At 37.8% G+C, this 13,190-nt stretch overlaps 1 protein-coding gene across 16 annotated transcripts in view; it reads left to right on the top strand.

The window, feature by feature from the left end:
- SGIP1 (SH3 domain GRB2 like endophilin interacting protein 1) overlaps positions 1-13,190 on the top strand; it is a 232,978-nt gene that overhangs the window by 168,120 nt on the left and 51,668 nt on the right. For 8 of the 16 annotated variants that reach the window (XM_027536983.1, XM_027536980.1, XM_027536977.1 and 5 more), the window contains one exon: positions 3,389-3,454. The exons of 3 other annotated variants lie outside the window; for them this stretch is intronic. In XM_027536983.1, the coding sequence (XP_027392784.1) occupies positions 3,389-3,454 (66 nt within the window). Of the gene's footprint in view, positions 1-3,388; positions 3,455-4,390; positions 4,451-13,190 lie in introns of all 16 variants that reach the window. 5 more of the 16 variants (XM_027536978.1, XM_027536988.1, XM_027536982.1 and 2 more) reach the window with 1 other exon arrangement.

The following is a 13,190-nucleotide window of genomic DNA, read 5'->3' as shown; positions in this document are numbered from 1 at the left end:
GCCAGTGACTGTGATCCTCAACACAGCTAGTACATATTCTTTCAAGATGAGCCATACAGGGGCTAAAAACAGAAAGAAAGAAAGAAAGAAAAATAAAAGACCACCCAAGAGGCTAGTCACATCGCTTCATTGCTGAGAAGCATTCTGATTTAATCTCTTCAGCTCTGTTATTTGTATTTGGTTTTCATCTCCCTCGCTCTCTTGTTCTTTATTTCCTGTGGCTGTGAGTCACCTGACAGCCATTTCTCTCTGAAGTAAATGTGTTGTCAGTGACCACCCAGCAGCACCCTGTGTAGTGTTGTTTATCTCTTTTTGAAGAGGTTGTTCTTTGGCTGTTCAGCACCAAGGGGCTGCCTGTTCATGACTTGACTTGGTATGTCAACTTAAAAAAGTCAGATGGCTTGGGGGAGATGAAGAATTTCAGCAGCAAATTCTTGACTTCAGTGGCTCAACATTTCCCTCCCTCCACCATGATACTTTCTTGACATTTTTATGACACTTGTGCCAAAACAGGGACAAGTGTGGCAAAAACTGGATACTTATTATTTGTACTTGCTTAGTACAAAGTTTAATATAATTCGAGGACTAAATTTTTAAAGGCATGTCTGATCTTCCTACAATTCGTCTAAGAATACGCCCCTAGCGAGACATTGGACATAAAATCTTTTTCATGAGATCTATGATTATAAATTAGTAAAACTGATGCCACACCTGAAAATAGGATTTTCTATTTTCTATTCCCTTTCTATTTTGAATGTGAATAAGTCACATTCAAATAATGAAATGTTCCTTTGTAATTGTACTTCACTGAATTTAGGATACCTTCAATTAGAAGCTGCGCTGTTATTTTATATATGACTGAGAAAGGGAGGGGAAGCTGCCACATGAGTTAAGGTGCAATACTTCCTTATCATACTGATTTTAAGATCCATCCTAATTTCAGAGAGGTTAAAAAGTGCACATATTAGCATGAATGAAATACAATAAACCCCTTTTGTACTGAAAAAAAAAAGCTCACAGGATCTTCACTCTTTGATATGGTAGGGAGGGAAAGTCTGATTAAAATATTCAAAGAAAATATTTAAAGGTGTTCTATTATAAGAACCAGACTTTTAGACATTTAGAGATAGAGATAAACAAGGAATTATCTCTAATTGTAAATATCCAATTTATTATTTGCTTCTTATTTCTATGTGTGATAGTCATTTTTTAGATGTTTGCAAAACCTTCCTTTGCAATCTACCCCAATGCAAAATACAATGATAAAGACAATTTGTCTTCATTGTTAAATTCATTATTAATTATGTTTCTTCAGCTGTTCATTATGCATTTTTAATTACATCTTTAACATCCCAGGAATCAGTAATGAATGAAAAGTAATCCTTTAAGGGCATCAGATGGACTTTGATGCTTCCTTTGGTATAGAATTTGGAGCAAAAGTGATTTGTATTCAATACACAAGTATTAACCATAGAATCTAAAACTTAAAACATTTCCTCTAAGCTTTTGTCTCTCCAGGCTGGGTGGAAATTCTGACTTAAATAAGCTTTTTAAAAAACTTATCTGTGTTAACATCAATTATTCTGCACAAAAGGAAAGACCCTTAGAGACAGGTATTCCTGATCCCGATTTTAAATTCCCACACTTAATTTTAGTATTTTTCCCCTTTTTTTTTGGAAAAGCCTGTCTCCAATACTGGCTTCCCCATCTCAGATCAATTGGAGACAGTTCCCCCGGTTAGCTCTTAACAAAATTTTTCTTCTTTACTTAATCTGATTGTTGCCCTTATTTAAATCAAGCACAGAGCTATCCAACCACCCATTTTTTAAATTTAGAATTTTTTTTCTAAGTCCTCATTGTCCATAACCATAATAAAAAAAATGATAAGCATGCTGTTCAACCTTTATAAACTATTCTTTTGTAACTTCAGCTCAAAGAAAAAGATGGCAGTCTTGGAGTCTCCTCATTTTAAGGAGATTGTAAATAAAACATCAGTTTTTCAAAAGAAAGGAATATTCTCCACCATTCCTAGTAGGTAGGAAAGGGCACTGTTACAGTCAGTGTAATCTTTTGTGTCCTATTTTCTGGGGGTATTATGGGGTGTCCTTCTTAGTGCCAGTTCCTGTTGCTCTACTGTAGATATTACAGAAATTGCATTCACTTATTCTAGCCACTGAGGAAGTCACATGTATACTAAAAACTGATTGACAGGGGCTTCCCTGGCAGTCCAGTGGTTACGAACCTGTGTTTACACTGCAGGGGGCAACAGGTTCAATCTCTGGTCAGGGAACTAAGACACTGCATGGCATTCAGTGTGGTCAAAAATAAATAAATAAAATGGAGAAATAGCATCATCTTAGTATTTTAAAACAACTGATTGACAGGTGCTATTTTAGAGCCTTAAAAATTGACAAAGAAGCAGTTTTCCTGCCTTATTCACTAAGTCTAAGAGCCAAGCTAGTAGAATATTTTCTAAGAAGCATAGTTTATGGAGTAATTTTACTACCCTCATCTATTTCCTCATCTTATACTTCTCTACATTGTAGGAAAGATTCTCCCTTACTTGTCTGGGTACAGAATTTATCCAATTTTCTGTTAAAGTTATAATAATATCCTTCAGATCTGTGGCACTGATTGATCTAAATCACATAGAGTAAAACTTCAGTTATCTGCATTTGTTTGTTGGTAAAGAGGAAGACCATGTACATACATCCAGAATGCTTGGAGTTCATAGCAACTATTGTGATCAATTTACTACAGAGACATTTGGCCATGATCAATACCATAGCCAAAGATGAAATTACAATAATGCTGTTCAAAACTAACAATCCATAAGTACCAAGGACAGGTTGGATATTGATGAAGTTGAAATGAGAGACTTCATTCAGGGACCTCAGATTCATACTGTTGCTTTTTCATGATCTCATTAAAAGCCTATTCTTTCCCCATGGGGAGGCAGGTGCATGCTGGGTGATCCCATTGAGCTGCCAGCACTCTGTCAGGAGGTTCTGTTGATGGATATATGTCCAGTCACTTGAGAATTGTGTCTGAGTGAAATACACTTGCACAAGTCAATTATTAATGACAGTGCCTTTAACAACTCCCTGAAAAGGTGGGGGTGTGATTTCTTCCATGGAGTTGACTTCAGCAAATTCACAAATGCTAAAATCTGGCATTTAAAAAATTTCCATTTCTGCTCTTAGACTCGTCATGAAATAAGCACATCACTTTTTTATACTCTGTCCATAATCCCAGTGTCTTAGGTTTTGTTTCTTTTTTTCATTAAAATCATTCCTGTGTTTTGATCAGTAAAGTGCATTGCTTGATTTCATTTGAGATTTGTATTTGTGTTTTTATTTTCATTCCTTTATATTTCTTTGGTTCAAAGTGTCAGAAGATGATGTTTTTTATGACAAACTGCCCTCGTTTGAAAGGCGCTGTGAAACGCCTGCAGGTATGGTGCTAGCTGAGTGATCTTTAGATATCTAGACTTTAAAAATCCAAGCCATTATGCCATCTGAATGCTAAACTTCATGGACATGCTACTCACCTCATGAGTGTCCAGTGCCTCTCAGATGCACCGTCTACTTACTGTTCATCGTGAAATTCATGCCACTGAAATGTTTTTTTTTCAAGTGATCATATATTATAAAGCAGTAGGTTGCATGACAGTTTCTCAGTGAAAAGGTTCAAAAAAGGGGAGAGGCTATTGCTTTGTGAACTAACAAAGGGAGGGATAATTTAACTGCTCAGAATTACATATCCAGTGACGGCTTTTTTATTTAAAACATAGTAGAACACCATTAGTAATCTTGTTTTTTCTATGGTATATAGGTAAAGGGTGTTTTGTGTCTGGTTGCCTAAGGTGATTCCAGGGAAAGGAATGGAAGATATATGGCATCTGCCATGAACTTTCAATTGATGTGCAATGCTGTTGTCATTGAAAACCTCAGCTAAGTTTTATGTAACCCATAACTCCTAGTTTCTTTTTTAAAACATAGAAGGCAATGACAGTGAAGATGAAATAAACACAGCAATTGCTGAGTGACAGTTTGCCCAAACTAGTGCAGTTAAAATATGCTGACGCCCCTGCATGGCCAGGAAGACTTCTGCTCCATGCGCACCAGCACCAAGTACCAAGCTGCCAGCAACACGTGCCCATCCCTTTAGGCCTACATAGCTTTGCTTTTGCTTTCTATTTCCCAAACTAAAAAAAAAAAAAAAACTAAAACATAGATTGCCAGCCTTCCCTTTCCCTGCACGCTAATGGCATGCAGTGCCTCCACCCTCCCCTTAGTGAGATTAATGACCTGCTCTGTAACTCATACTGTGTCCTTCTCTCTCCCTCTCCTTAACCTTTCCCATCCCGCTTCAACTCCTGGCCATACAGAGAATGAACAGCCTTCCCTCGTTTGGTTTGACAGAGGAAAGTTTTATTTGACTTTTGAAGGTAAGTAGTACATAGCATACCAGATTCTAATTTTTCCTCCCCTCATGCTTTTCCCCATTTGCATTTTTTAAAAATCCCAGTTTTCTTCAAAAGACCTGGTCTCACTTTCTATATAAAAATGCTATGGCTACTTAGAAAATATTAAATACTAAAGAAAATACTCCATGAATTTGGTTTGTATGAGATCTCCAATTTTTCGTATTAAAAAATTAAAGCTAATTTGCAGTTAATATTGGTTACTTAATTAACTGAAATAAATTGAAAAAAAAAAAACACCTTTTTTGGGCAAGGAACTTAACTCTGTCAACCAGGGCTCTTTCCTAACTCTTTTGCAAGTGCAATGCAACAAATATAAGGACATTTTTGGTTAGAACTGGCATTTAATTTTGTTTTGGATAATTAATATTTCAGATACAACATCCATTATTGTAAAATGTAAATATATTCTTATGACAAGGAATGCTGCATGAGAGATCAGAAAAATGAAGAAAAGAAAAAGTATTTTCATAAGTTCTATTTACAGCTTCTGATATGGAAATTGTAACTGGAATGACTAGTAAAATGGACAACTACCACTGGACTTGCCATTTTAGAAGATGAAAGAAAATATACATAAGTGTAATGTCCGTTATCTAACCTCAATGCTGAATAATTTGTTATTTCTGCATTAAGGATTAGCATTCTTCTGTCTTATATTTAAATTCTAAATCATTTTAACAGGCCAAGCATTTGATAAAATGATCCATTTAAACTAATGGTATAGGAAAAATTAAGTAAGTAAACTTAACAAATGGACTATCTTATACATATTTATCTCTACTTTCTATAATTTTAAATAGCTAAGTTTATCTTGGGATAAAAAGTTGGCAAACAAAACTTCTACTCAAGAATTGATTCTAAATATGGTCTTTGTATTTCATGATAACAAAAAGAACTTCTCTAAGTGTGTGTTTTAGCACAATTTAAAATATTAGAATGACTGGCACAAATTCTCAAGTAGTTTGTGTGGTGTGACATTTTTCTCTTAACAGTGACTTTTCTTTGCAAGATGGTCCCTTTAGCTTGGAGTGGCTTGGCTAGTAGCAGGAAACATTGTCTGATTCAAAGCTTCCCAAATACTGATGTCTCTCCTGGCTCAGGCAGAGAACAGGTGGATAGACAATCTTAGAGAAGGATGAATATTTTCCACATGATGTTGGAAGCCTTCATTGCCTCAGGTCATTAATTTTGTAATAACCAAGATGCAAAATCCACAAACTTATGACCTTCTAAACTTTCTCTTCAAATTAGATGAATAAAAGTGCCCAGGTGTCTTTTTACTGATCAGCACATCTCATAGGAGACACTATGACTGAATAGGTTTATGATCTTGACATACTGCCAATACCTGCATATATAAAGGCTCTTTCTCTGGTTCAGCTTGACTGCATTAAAGGTTGTAGTTTACCCTGTTTTAAACAGGAAATTAAGCCATGTGCTACTGGCAAACTTCAAGTAATGTCTGGGGCTCCAAAAAAACTTTCATAGTTTTTTGTTGGTACAGTTTGTTTTGGCTTTAGAGTATCTATTGTCTGGTTTGCTTTTATTTTGGTTAGGATTTCTTTAAACCAGAGAAATCCAAGAGATAGACTTTTTGTAAGATTCCAGTCTAAAGACAGCTTTTGATTGTTGGCTTGTTTGTTTTTTAAAATATATCATCAATCAAACATAAATATTAATAAGCATGTGGAATAGCAATATGAACCACATTTTTTTTTTTAATTTTAAGAAAAGAAAATATTTGTTAGTAGATTTGGGGTATCTAATGTTGGTAGGTAACATTGCCATTCTAATTAGTAAAATCCAAATTCCTTAAACATCTCAATTTGAGACAAGAGAAGTCACACAAGGAAAGAGGTTGAACAGAAATTAATTGAAACCTCTAGCTTTGTGTTAGCTTTATCTTGGACTTTGCTGAAGGTTTGGAAGTATAAACAAGGTTTTCCAAGGGACTATAGGAGAGGTCATGTCATGAATATGTCCTACTTATCTATCAAGAAATGCTCATGCAAATTAAAGTACATTTCAGTGAACTTTAAGGGAAGACTTAGGACGACATCTTACCCCCTGAAACTAAAAATAACACAAGGGTGGCTATCTTTTAAGAATGGGAAAAGAAAAAAAAAAGAATGGGAAAAGGCTTGTTTTAGTGGTTTATGTAAATTAGCCTCAGGTAGTTTTAGCTAATGCAACCTGGAATGTTTTTTTTTAATTTTCTGCTGTGATGATAAAATGGCATAGAAACAATGACTTGTTAAATTGCTTTGAGAATAGTGCCCCTAATCAAACTGCATTACAAAAAGACATGGTCATTCAACATATTTTATTGAATAGCACTTCTAGTATATTCTTCTAGGGCACTCTGACTTTACCCATATTTGTTATTAATGTTAATTATCATTATCTTCAATTCTTTATTTGGGGAATATATAAGAGGACCAAAGATTCCCAAGTCAAAAATTCATTTGTTCTAAATAACTTTTAAGTTATTATTTGTTGGCATTTAAATAGTGTTTTATCATGTTCAAAACCTTAGCCTGTCATATCCATTGCTTTTTCTTATAGGCCTCTGGTCAGTGGGTCACCCAGTGAGTGAGTGAGCCACTTACCAATCAACCAACTAACTAATGAACTTCATGAACTTATTTGGAAATAATATGAGATGCTTCACACTTCTAAATTTAACTTAACAAGAGAGATATAAAAGTGTTAGACAATGGTTCTAACTCACAAGAGCTCCAAAGCTTGTCTTAATGGTTTAGTTTTAAACAATTTCACTTAAAAAAAAAATTGTCACTGAAATTTTAACCTATTTAAGTTGAGCTTTAAAAAAAGGTAAAGGTTACATAAGGTAGAACCTGTTAAAATTCATTCATTCAGGAGTATATCCTACTGAAGCTGTTAAGTCTTCTTCTGAGATGAAAGGAAGAGAAAGATATTCCATAAAAAGTAGAAGATAAGACTATTAGCTATTTGAATAATTCCCTAGAGCATTCAAACATCAAAATGTTTCCAGAAATGTGCTGTCCCTCTCTTTGTTTAGCTTATTTAACTACAAAATCATCTTGTATCTGATCATGAAAAAAACAAAAAAACAATCTACAACCATAGATTCTTGTATCCTTGTTCTGAAGATTGCCTCTCTCCTCTGTGCATACAGCCACTCTCCTCTCTAGTCCACTCCTTCTCTTCACTGGTCTCACTCCCAACACACTCCCGGGAATGTCACTTAGCAACACCCTTGTCTGTACTCCCAGGCTCTTTGCCAAACTGGCCCACCTGTTGCCTTCACTGCATCCCCGCTCTCTCCAGGGGCCGTTGCTTCCCCTATAACACTCTCCACAGAAAGTTCATCAGTCTGCTATAGGCTGTATGAGTTCTTCCAACTCTCCATTAAAACTTCCAACCCCGTCTCCCCATAATGAAAAGTAGCCATCATTTCACCTTTTATTTATCGCTGTTCACACCGACCTACAGAGCATTTCCCCTGCATTCATCTATAGGCTTAGGGACACTGGCAGCTCCCTTTTCACCCTCTTCTCTACCTCACTCCCTAGCTTCCTTTTGTCACATAGATTCTATGTGGATGATCCATTAACATTCTCTCTCAAGGGCTTCTTCAACTTCAGTTCCAATAAACTTTCCCTCCACTCAGTAACCCACACGTCTGGCCACGTCTAAGAAATGGCCCCTATCAGAAAGTATCATTTCAGCTATTTCAAAACTAACAATTTGTCCCCCTTGTTGAAGTACAAAAACTGTACTAGGCATGATTCTTTCATTCAGTTAGCTGAGTACTATTGTGTGCCAGTGCTGTTCTAGGCACTCCCCTACAGGGAACAAAACAGAAAAAATTCCGAGTCACTGCAGAGCTTATGTTGTAATGTGGAAAATCAAAAACAGGAAGAAAAGTAAAATATGTAGCATGGACATGGTAATAAGTTCTACAGAAAAGAAATAAAACAGGGGAAAAGAATGGAGCACATAGGGGTTGAAAATAAAGAGGAGGAACTGAGGTAAGAAAAATAATGAATAATAATTAATACCTGAGTCTTTACTACATGAAAAATACATTTCATCTAATATCTCATTTCATCTGCACAACTCATGGATGAAGAAATTCCGATTCAGATAACATATGTGACTTTTGAGAGTCACTCAGCCAGGAAGAGGAAGAGTAGAGATTGAAATCTAGGCTGCCTAGCTGGAGACCTGGCCTGATGCTGTGCTCCATGTCCGTGATATCTCATTTAGCTTTTGTGACAGTCCCTTGAAATAGGTGATGCTGTTGGGTTTCTCTAACTCTCCTAACCTTCCAGTTTCCCAGTCCCCTGACTATACATTATCTTTGACTTTGTTGAACCCTCTAGTCTTATGGCCACCCCACTCGCATTCAATCCACCAGCCAAACCTACATTCAAGTTTATCCAGATTAGACCCCATGAAGGAAAAGTATGTTTCTGTACAATGGAAGATACACTTTCCTCTTTGAAATTGTGTTGTCTATATGAAACACTCAACTCTTGGACATTTTAACTTCTGACCTCCTTCAGTGAATTATTAAATATCCCTACTTAATAGTTCATAATACATAATCTTAGTCATGGGCCACTCAAGTTTCTTCCCCCGACATAGTAATCCTGTAAGAAACAGGTCAAATTTTTCACAGATGACCAAACAGATATAAATTCATTCATCCAAGAGTCACTAGAAAAAGGAAACTTGAAAGGCATAAGCAATTTTATGAGAAGGAGCCATTTTGCTAAATTCACAATATTCTTCTAGTGGAAATTGTCCACTAATTGCCCCCACCCCACTGTTGCTGTGCTGGACTTAGTCGTGTCCGACTCTTTGTGACCCCATGGACTGTAGCCTGTCAGGCAGGATTCTCCAGGCAAAAATACTGGAGTGGGTTGCCATGCCCTCCTCCAGGGGATCTTCCCAACCCACGGATCGAACCCAGGTCTCCAGCATTGCAGGCGGGTTCTTTACCATCTGAGCTACCAGGGAAGCACCACCCCGCCCCCACCCCCCGACTGTAGGCCCTTCTCAATCAATAAAGTTACGGAGCACTCAACTCTACAAACACAGGGTTAAGTACAACCAAGTTGGGGAAAATTACAGAAACATAAGAAGCAGTGATACAAGACTGTCTTCATTGAAAATATTAGAACTGCCCTCCCTAGCTATTTCAAATTTTTTAATGTAAACTACAATGTGATTATGAAATGCAAAATCTTTTCTATTCACAATTGAAGGTCACAGAGAGTTTAAAAAAAAAAAAAAAAAAGCCTAAACCTGTGAGGAAGATTTAAGTGGAGCAGAACCTATAAAATGTTCTACCAGGCAGGTCTGCTGATGGTTTCAGAATTCTCTCGACCTTGGGACTTCCCTGATGGTCCAGTGGTTAAGGCCCATTACTTCCAATGCAGGGGATGTGGATTCAATCCCTGGTTGAGGAACTAAGATCCGGCATGCTGCACGGCCAAAAAATAAATAAGTACCTAATGCTGGTTCCCTGGTGGTTCAGATGGTAAAGAATCTGCCTGCAATGTGAGAGACCTAAGTTCAATCGCTGGGTCAGGAAGATTCCTTGGAGAAGGGGATGGCAACCCACTTCAGTATTCTCGTCGGAGAATACCATAGACAGAGGAACCTGGTGGGCTACAGTCCATGGGGTCGCCAAGAGTTGGACACGACTAAGTGACTTTCACAATGCTGGTTCTGAGGCTCAAAAACAAAACTAGTAAAATATTAAAAAAAAAAAAAAAAAAACGATTCACTTGACCTCTTCACAAGAAATTAGTAGTTCTGAAATTCTCTGGGATTGACCAACATGCTGATATTTCCCTTGACTTCCTGTTCTTTGAGGCAGGTGCCTTATATCATTTAAGTTAATATGACTGTCATGCTGGAGACAGACTAGAAAGTCAGTAAAAGAGAAGCGTTTTCTTTATTCTTCTAACTCCTGATACCAAGCATGTAGGGTGTCTCCCTTCACACTAAATAGTTTGGGCACTAACTACCTGAAGTCAGGCAGACCCCACAGGTTAAGGCTCAGCCCCACCAGCCTGTCCCCTCGCTTCACATACCAGTCACAAGTCTCAGGTCTGTACTTCTTATGGACCACCTACAAATTGAGTGTTCCCCATAACCATCTCCTGGGGTTCAATAATTTGCTAGGACAACTCACAAAACTAGGAAAGTGGTTTACTTTCTATTACCTGTTTATTCTAGAGGATACAATGCAGGCGCATTGAAAGAAATGATGAGGACAAAGTCTGAGAGAAGGGGGCATGGAGCTCTCATGGGTGTGTGCCCTTCCAGTACATTGATTTGTTCATCAACCCAGATGCTCTCCAAGCCTCATTGTTTCAGAGGTTTATTATGTAGGCACAGTTGTGTGAATCATTGACTGTTGGTGATTAAGTCAATGTCCAGGCTCTCTCCTCTCCCTGAGATTGGGGGACAGGACAGAAAGTTCCATTCCTCTAACCAGCCAGTCTCCATCCTCCAAGAGTCACCTCATTAGTAGAAACTCAAGTATGCTTGAAAGAGGCTTTTTTATGAATAACAACCCCCATTCAACCCTTTCACTCAAGAAATCACATGAGTTTGAGGAGCTCTGTGCCAGGAACTGGAACAAAGACCAAATATGTGTTTCTTACCATCATAGTCAGCAAAGTGCTCTCTGTATTAGCCTTTGTGTTCAAGCCAGATGATGTGAATGGGTTGCTAGAGATGACATGAATGTACAAAATTCATATCAGAATTATATACAATTAAATACCTGCAGGAAAGCTTAAGAGTAGTTAGCAGCTTCTATCTCAAGTCACCAAGCACAGGGTCCCTAGTTGGTGAAGAGATGATTTTATTTGGGTTCAATATGTGCAGAGTACTGCAGCTGATACCAACACTGCTAATGAAATATCATGATGAGTCCTTAGCAAGGAGAGCTGCTGCTGCTGCTGCTGCTGCTGCTAAATTGCTTCAGTCGTGTCCGACTCTGTGCGACCCAGTAGACGGCAGCCCATCAGGCTCCCCCGTCCCTGGGATTTTCCAGGCAAGAACACTGGAGTGGGTTGCCATTTCCTTCTCCAATGCATGAAAGTGAAAAGTGAAAGTGAAGTCGCTCGGTCGTGTCCGACTCTTTGCGACCCCATAGACTGCAGCCTACCAGGCTCCTTCGTCCATGGGATTTTCCAGGCAAGAGTACTGGAGCGGGGTGCCATCGCCTTCTCCGCCAAGGAGAGCTAATTACTGCTAATTACTCCCTGGCCATAAACTCATATAATCCATACAGCAACTGTGTGGATTCACAATTTAAAGTATTATTCACATTTTACTGATGAGTAATGAGAGGCACTGAAAATTTAGGTGACTTCCCCCAAATAACACAGCTAGTCAGTGGGTAAATCCGTTCAAGGGGAGTTAGTGTTATGTTATAAAACCAATACTGCTAACCACTGTAAAGTTCAAATCTTCACTGTGCCACTCAAAAATAATGTGATCTTGGGAATTTAATGTCTCTGAGTTTCAGTTTTGTAATTTTTAAAGGGGAAGCTCTAATACCCACCTAGGTGGATAATTAGGAAAATCAAGTAAGAGATTTTTGTTTGTTTGCTTTTTAACATACTGCACACTATGAAAGGCTTTTTGGTTTGGTTTTGTTTATTTAGACTTTATGTTTTATAGCAGTTCTAAGTTAGCAGTAAAATTGAGGGGAAGGTACCGGGATTTCCAATTCACCCCCTGCTCCCACACATGCACAACCTTCCTCACCCAAGTGGGACATCTGTTACCTAAAGTAATCACCTTTATGTAATCACCTAAAGTCCATAGTGTACATTAGGGTTTACTCTTGGTATTGTGTGTTTCACTGGTTTGGACAAATGTATCTTTAATTATGATATCCAGAGTTTTTTTCACTGCCCTAAAAATCCTCTGTGCTCTGTCCATTCATTCTTTCCCAGTCCCCCAACCCCTGGCAACCACTGATCTTTTTACTAGTTCCATAGTTATCCTTTTTCCAGAATGTCATAGTGTTGGAATCATATCGTGTGTAGCCTTTTTCAGATTGGCTTCTTTCACTGAATAATATAATTTTAATATTCCCTCATGTCTTTTTATGACTTCACTGCTCTGAAATGTTTTTATTTTTCATACTTTGAGTTTGCATTCAAACTGAATGAGGAGAATTAAGGCAAAGGGCCAAGAAAGTTCTGTGCCTAACATGCATTTGTTTCTTATTTCTGGCATTTTCCTGATCTCAAGTGACTGCTTGGGGCTCAGGGAGTGACTAAGGCCAGGAGTTCCCTTTCGTATCTCCATCAGACTCACTGTAGTAAATGCCATAATAGAATTATAAAGATATGCTGGAAATGTATAAATAATGGATAAACTTTTAACTGGGAAGAATTTGGGAAAGCTTCTTAGAGACACAGGGGCTTTGACCTGACTGACAGTAAGGGGCAAGGAGAACTTCAGATCCCGAAGACTGTCCCAATTTAAAGAATGATTTGAGCAAAGGTGTTAGGGTGAGTGAAATCCATGTTATTCTCAGAGATGATATCCATGTTTCACCCAGGAATGACATCTATGTTACATTCAATAAACACTGGGAGAGGCCAGGCATGTTTTAAGACATGATCTTGAAAAAGACTAACTAGAGCTCATATTCCAAAAGAATTTTAAATACTGA

Source organism: Bos indicus x Bos taurus, chromosome 3, assembly GCF_003369695.1.
Source record: "Bos indicus x Bos taurus breed Angus x Brahman F1 hybrid chromosome 3, Bos_hybrid_MaternalHap_v2.0, whole genome shotgun sequence".
Taxonomy (NCBI): domain Eukaryota; kingdom Metazoa; phylum Chordata; class Mammalia; order Artiodactyla; family Bovidae; genus Bos; species Bos indicus x Bos taurus.
This window is presented reverse-complemented; position numbering and strand designations above follow the sequence as displayed.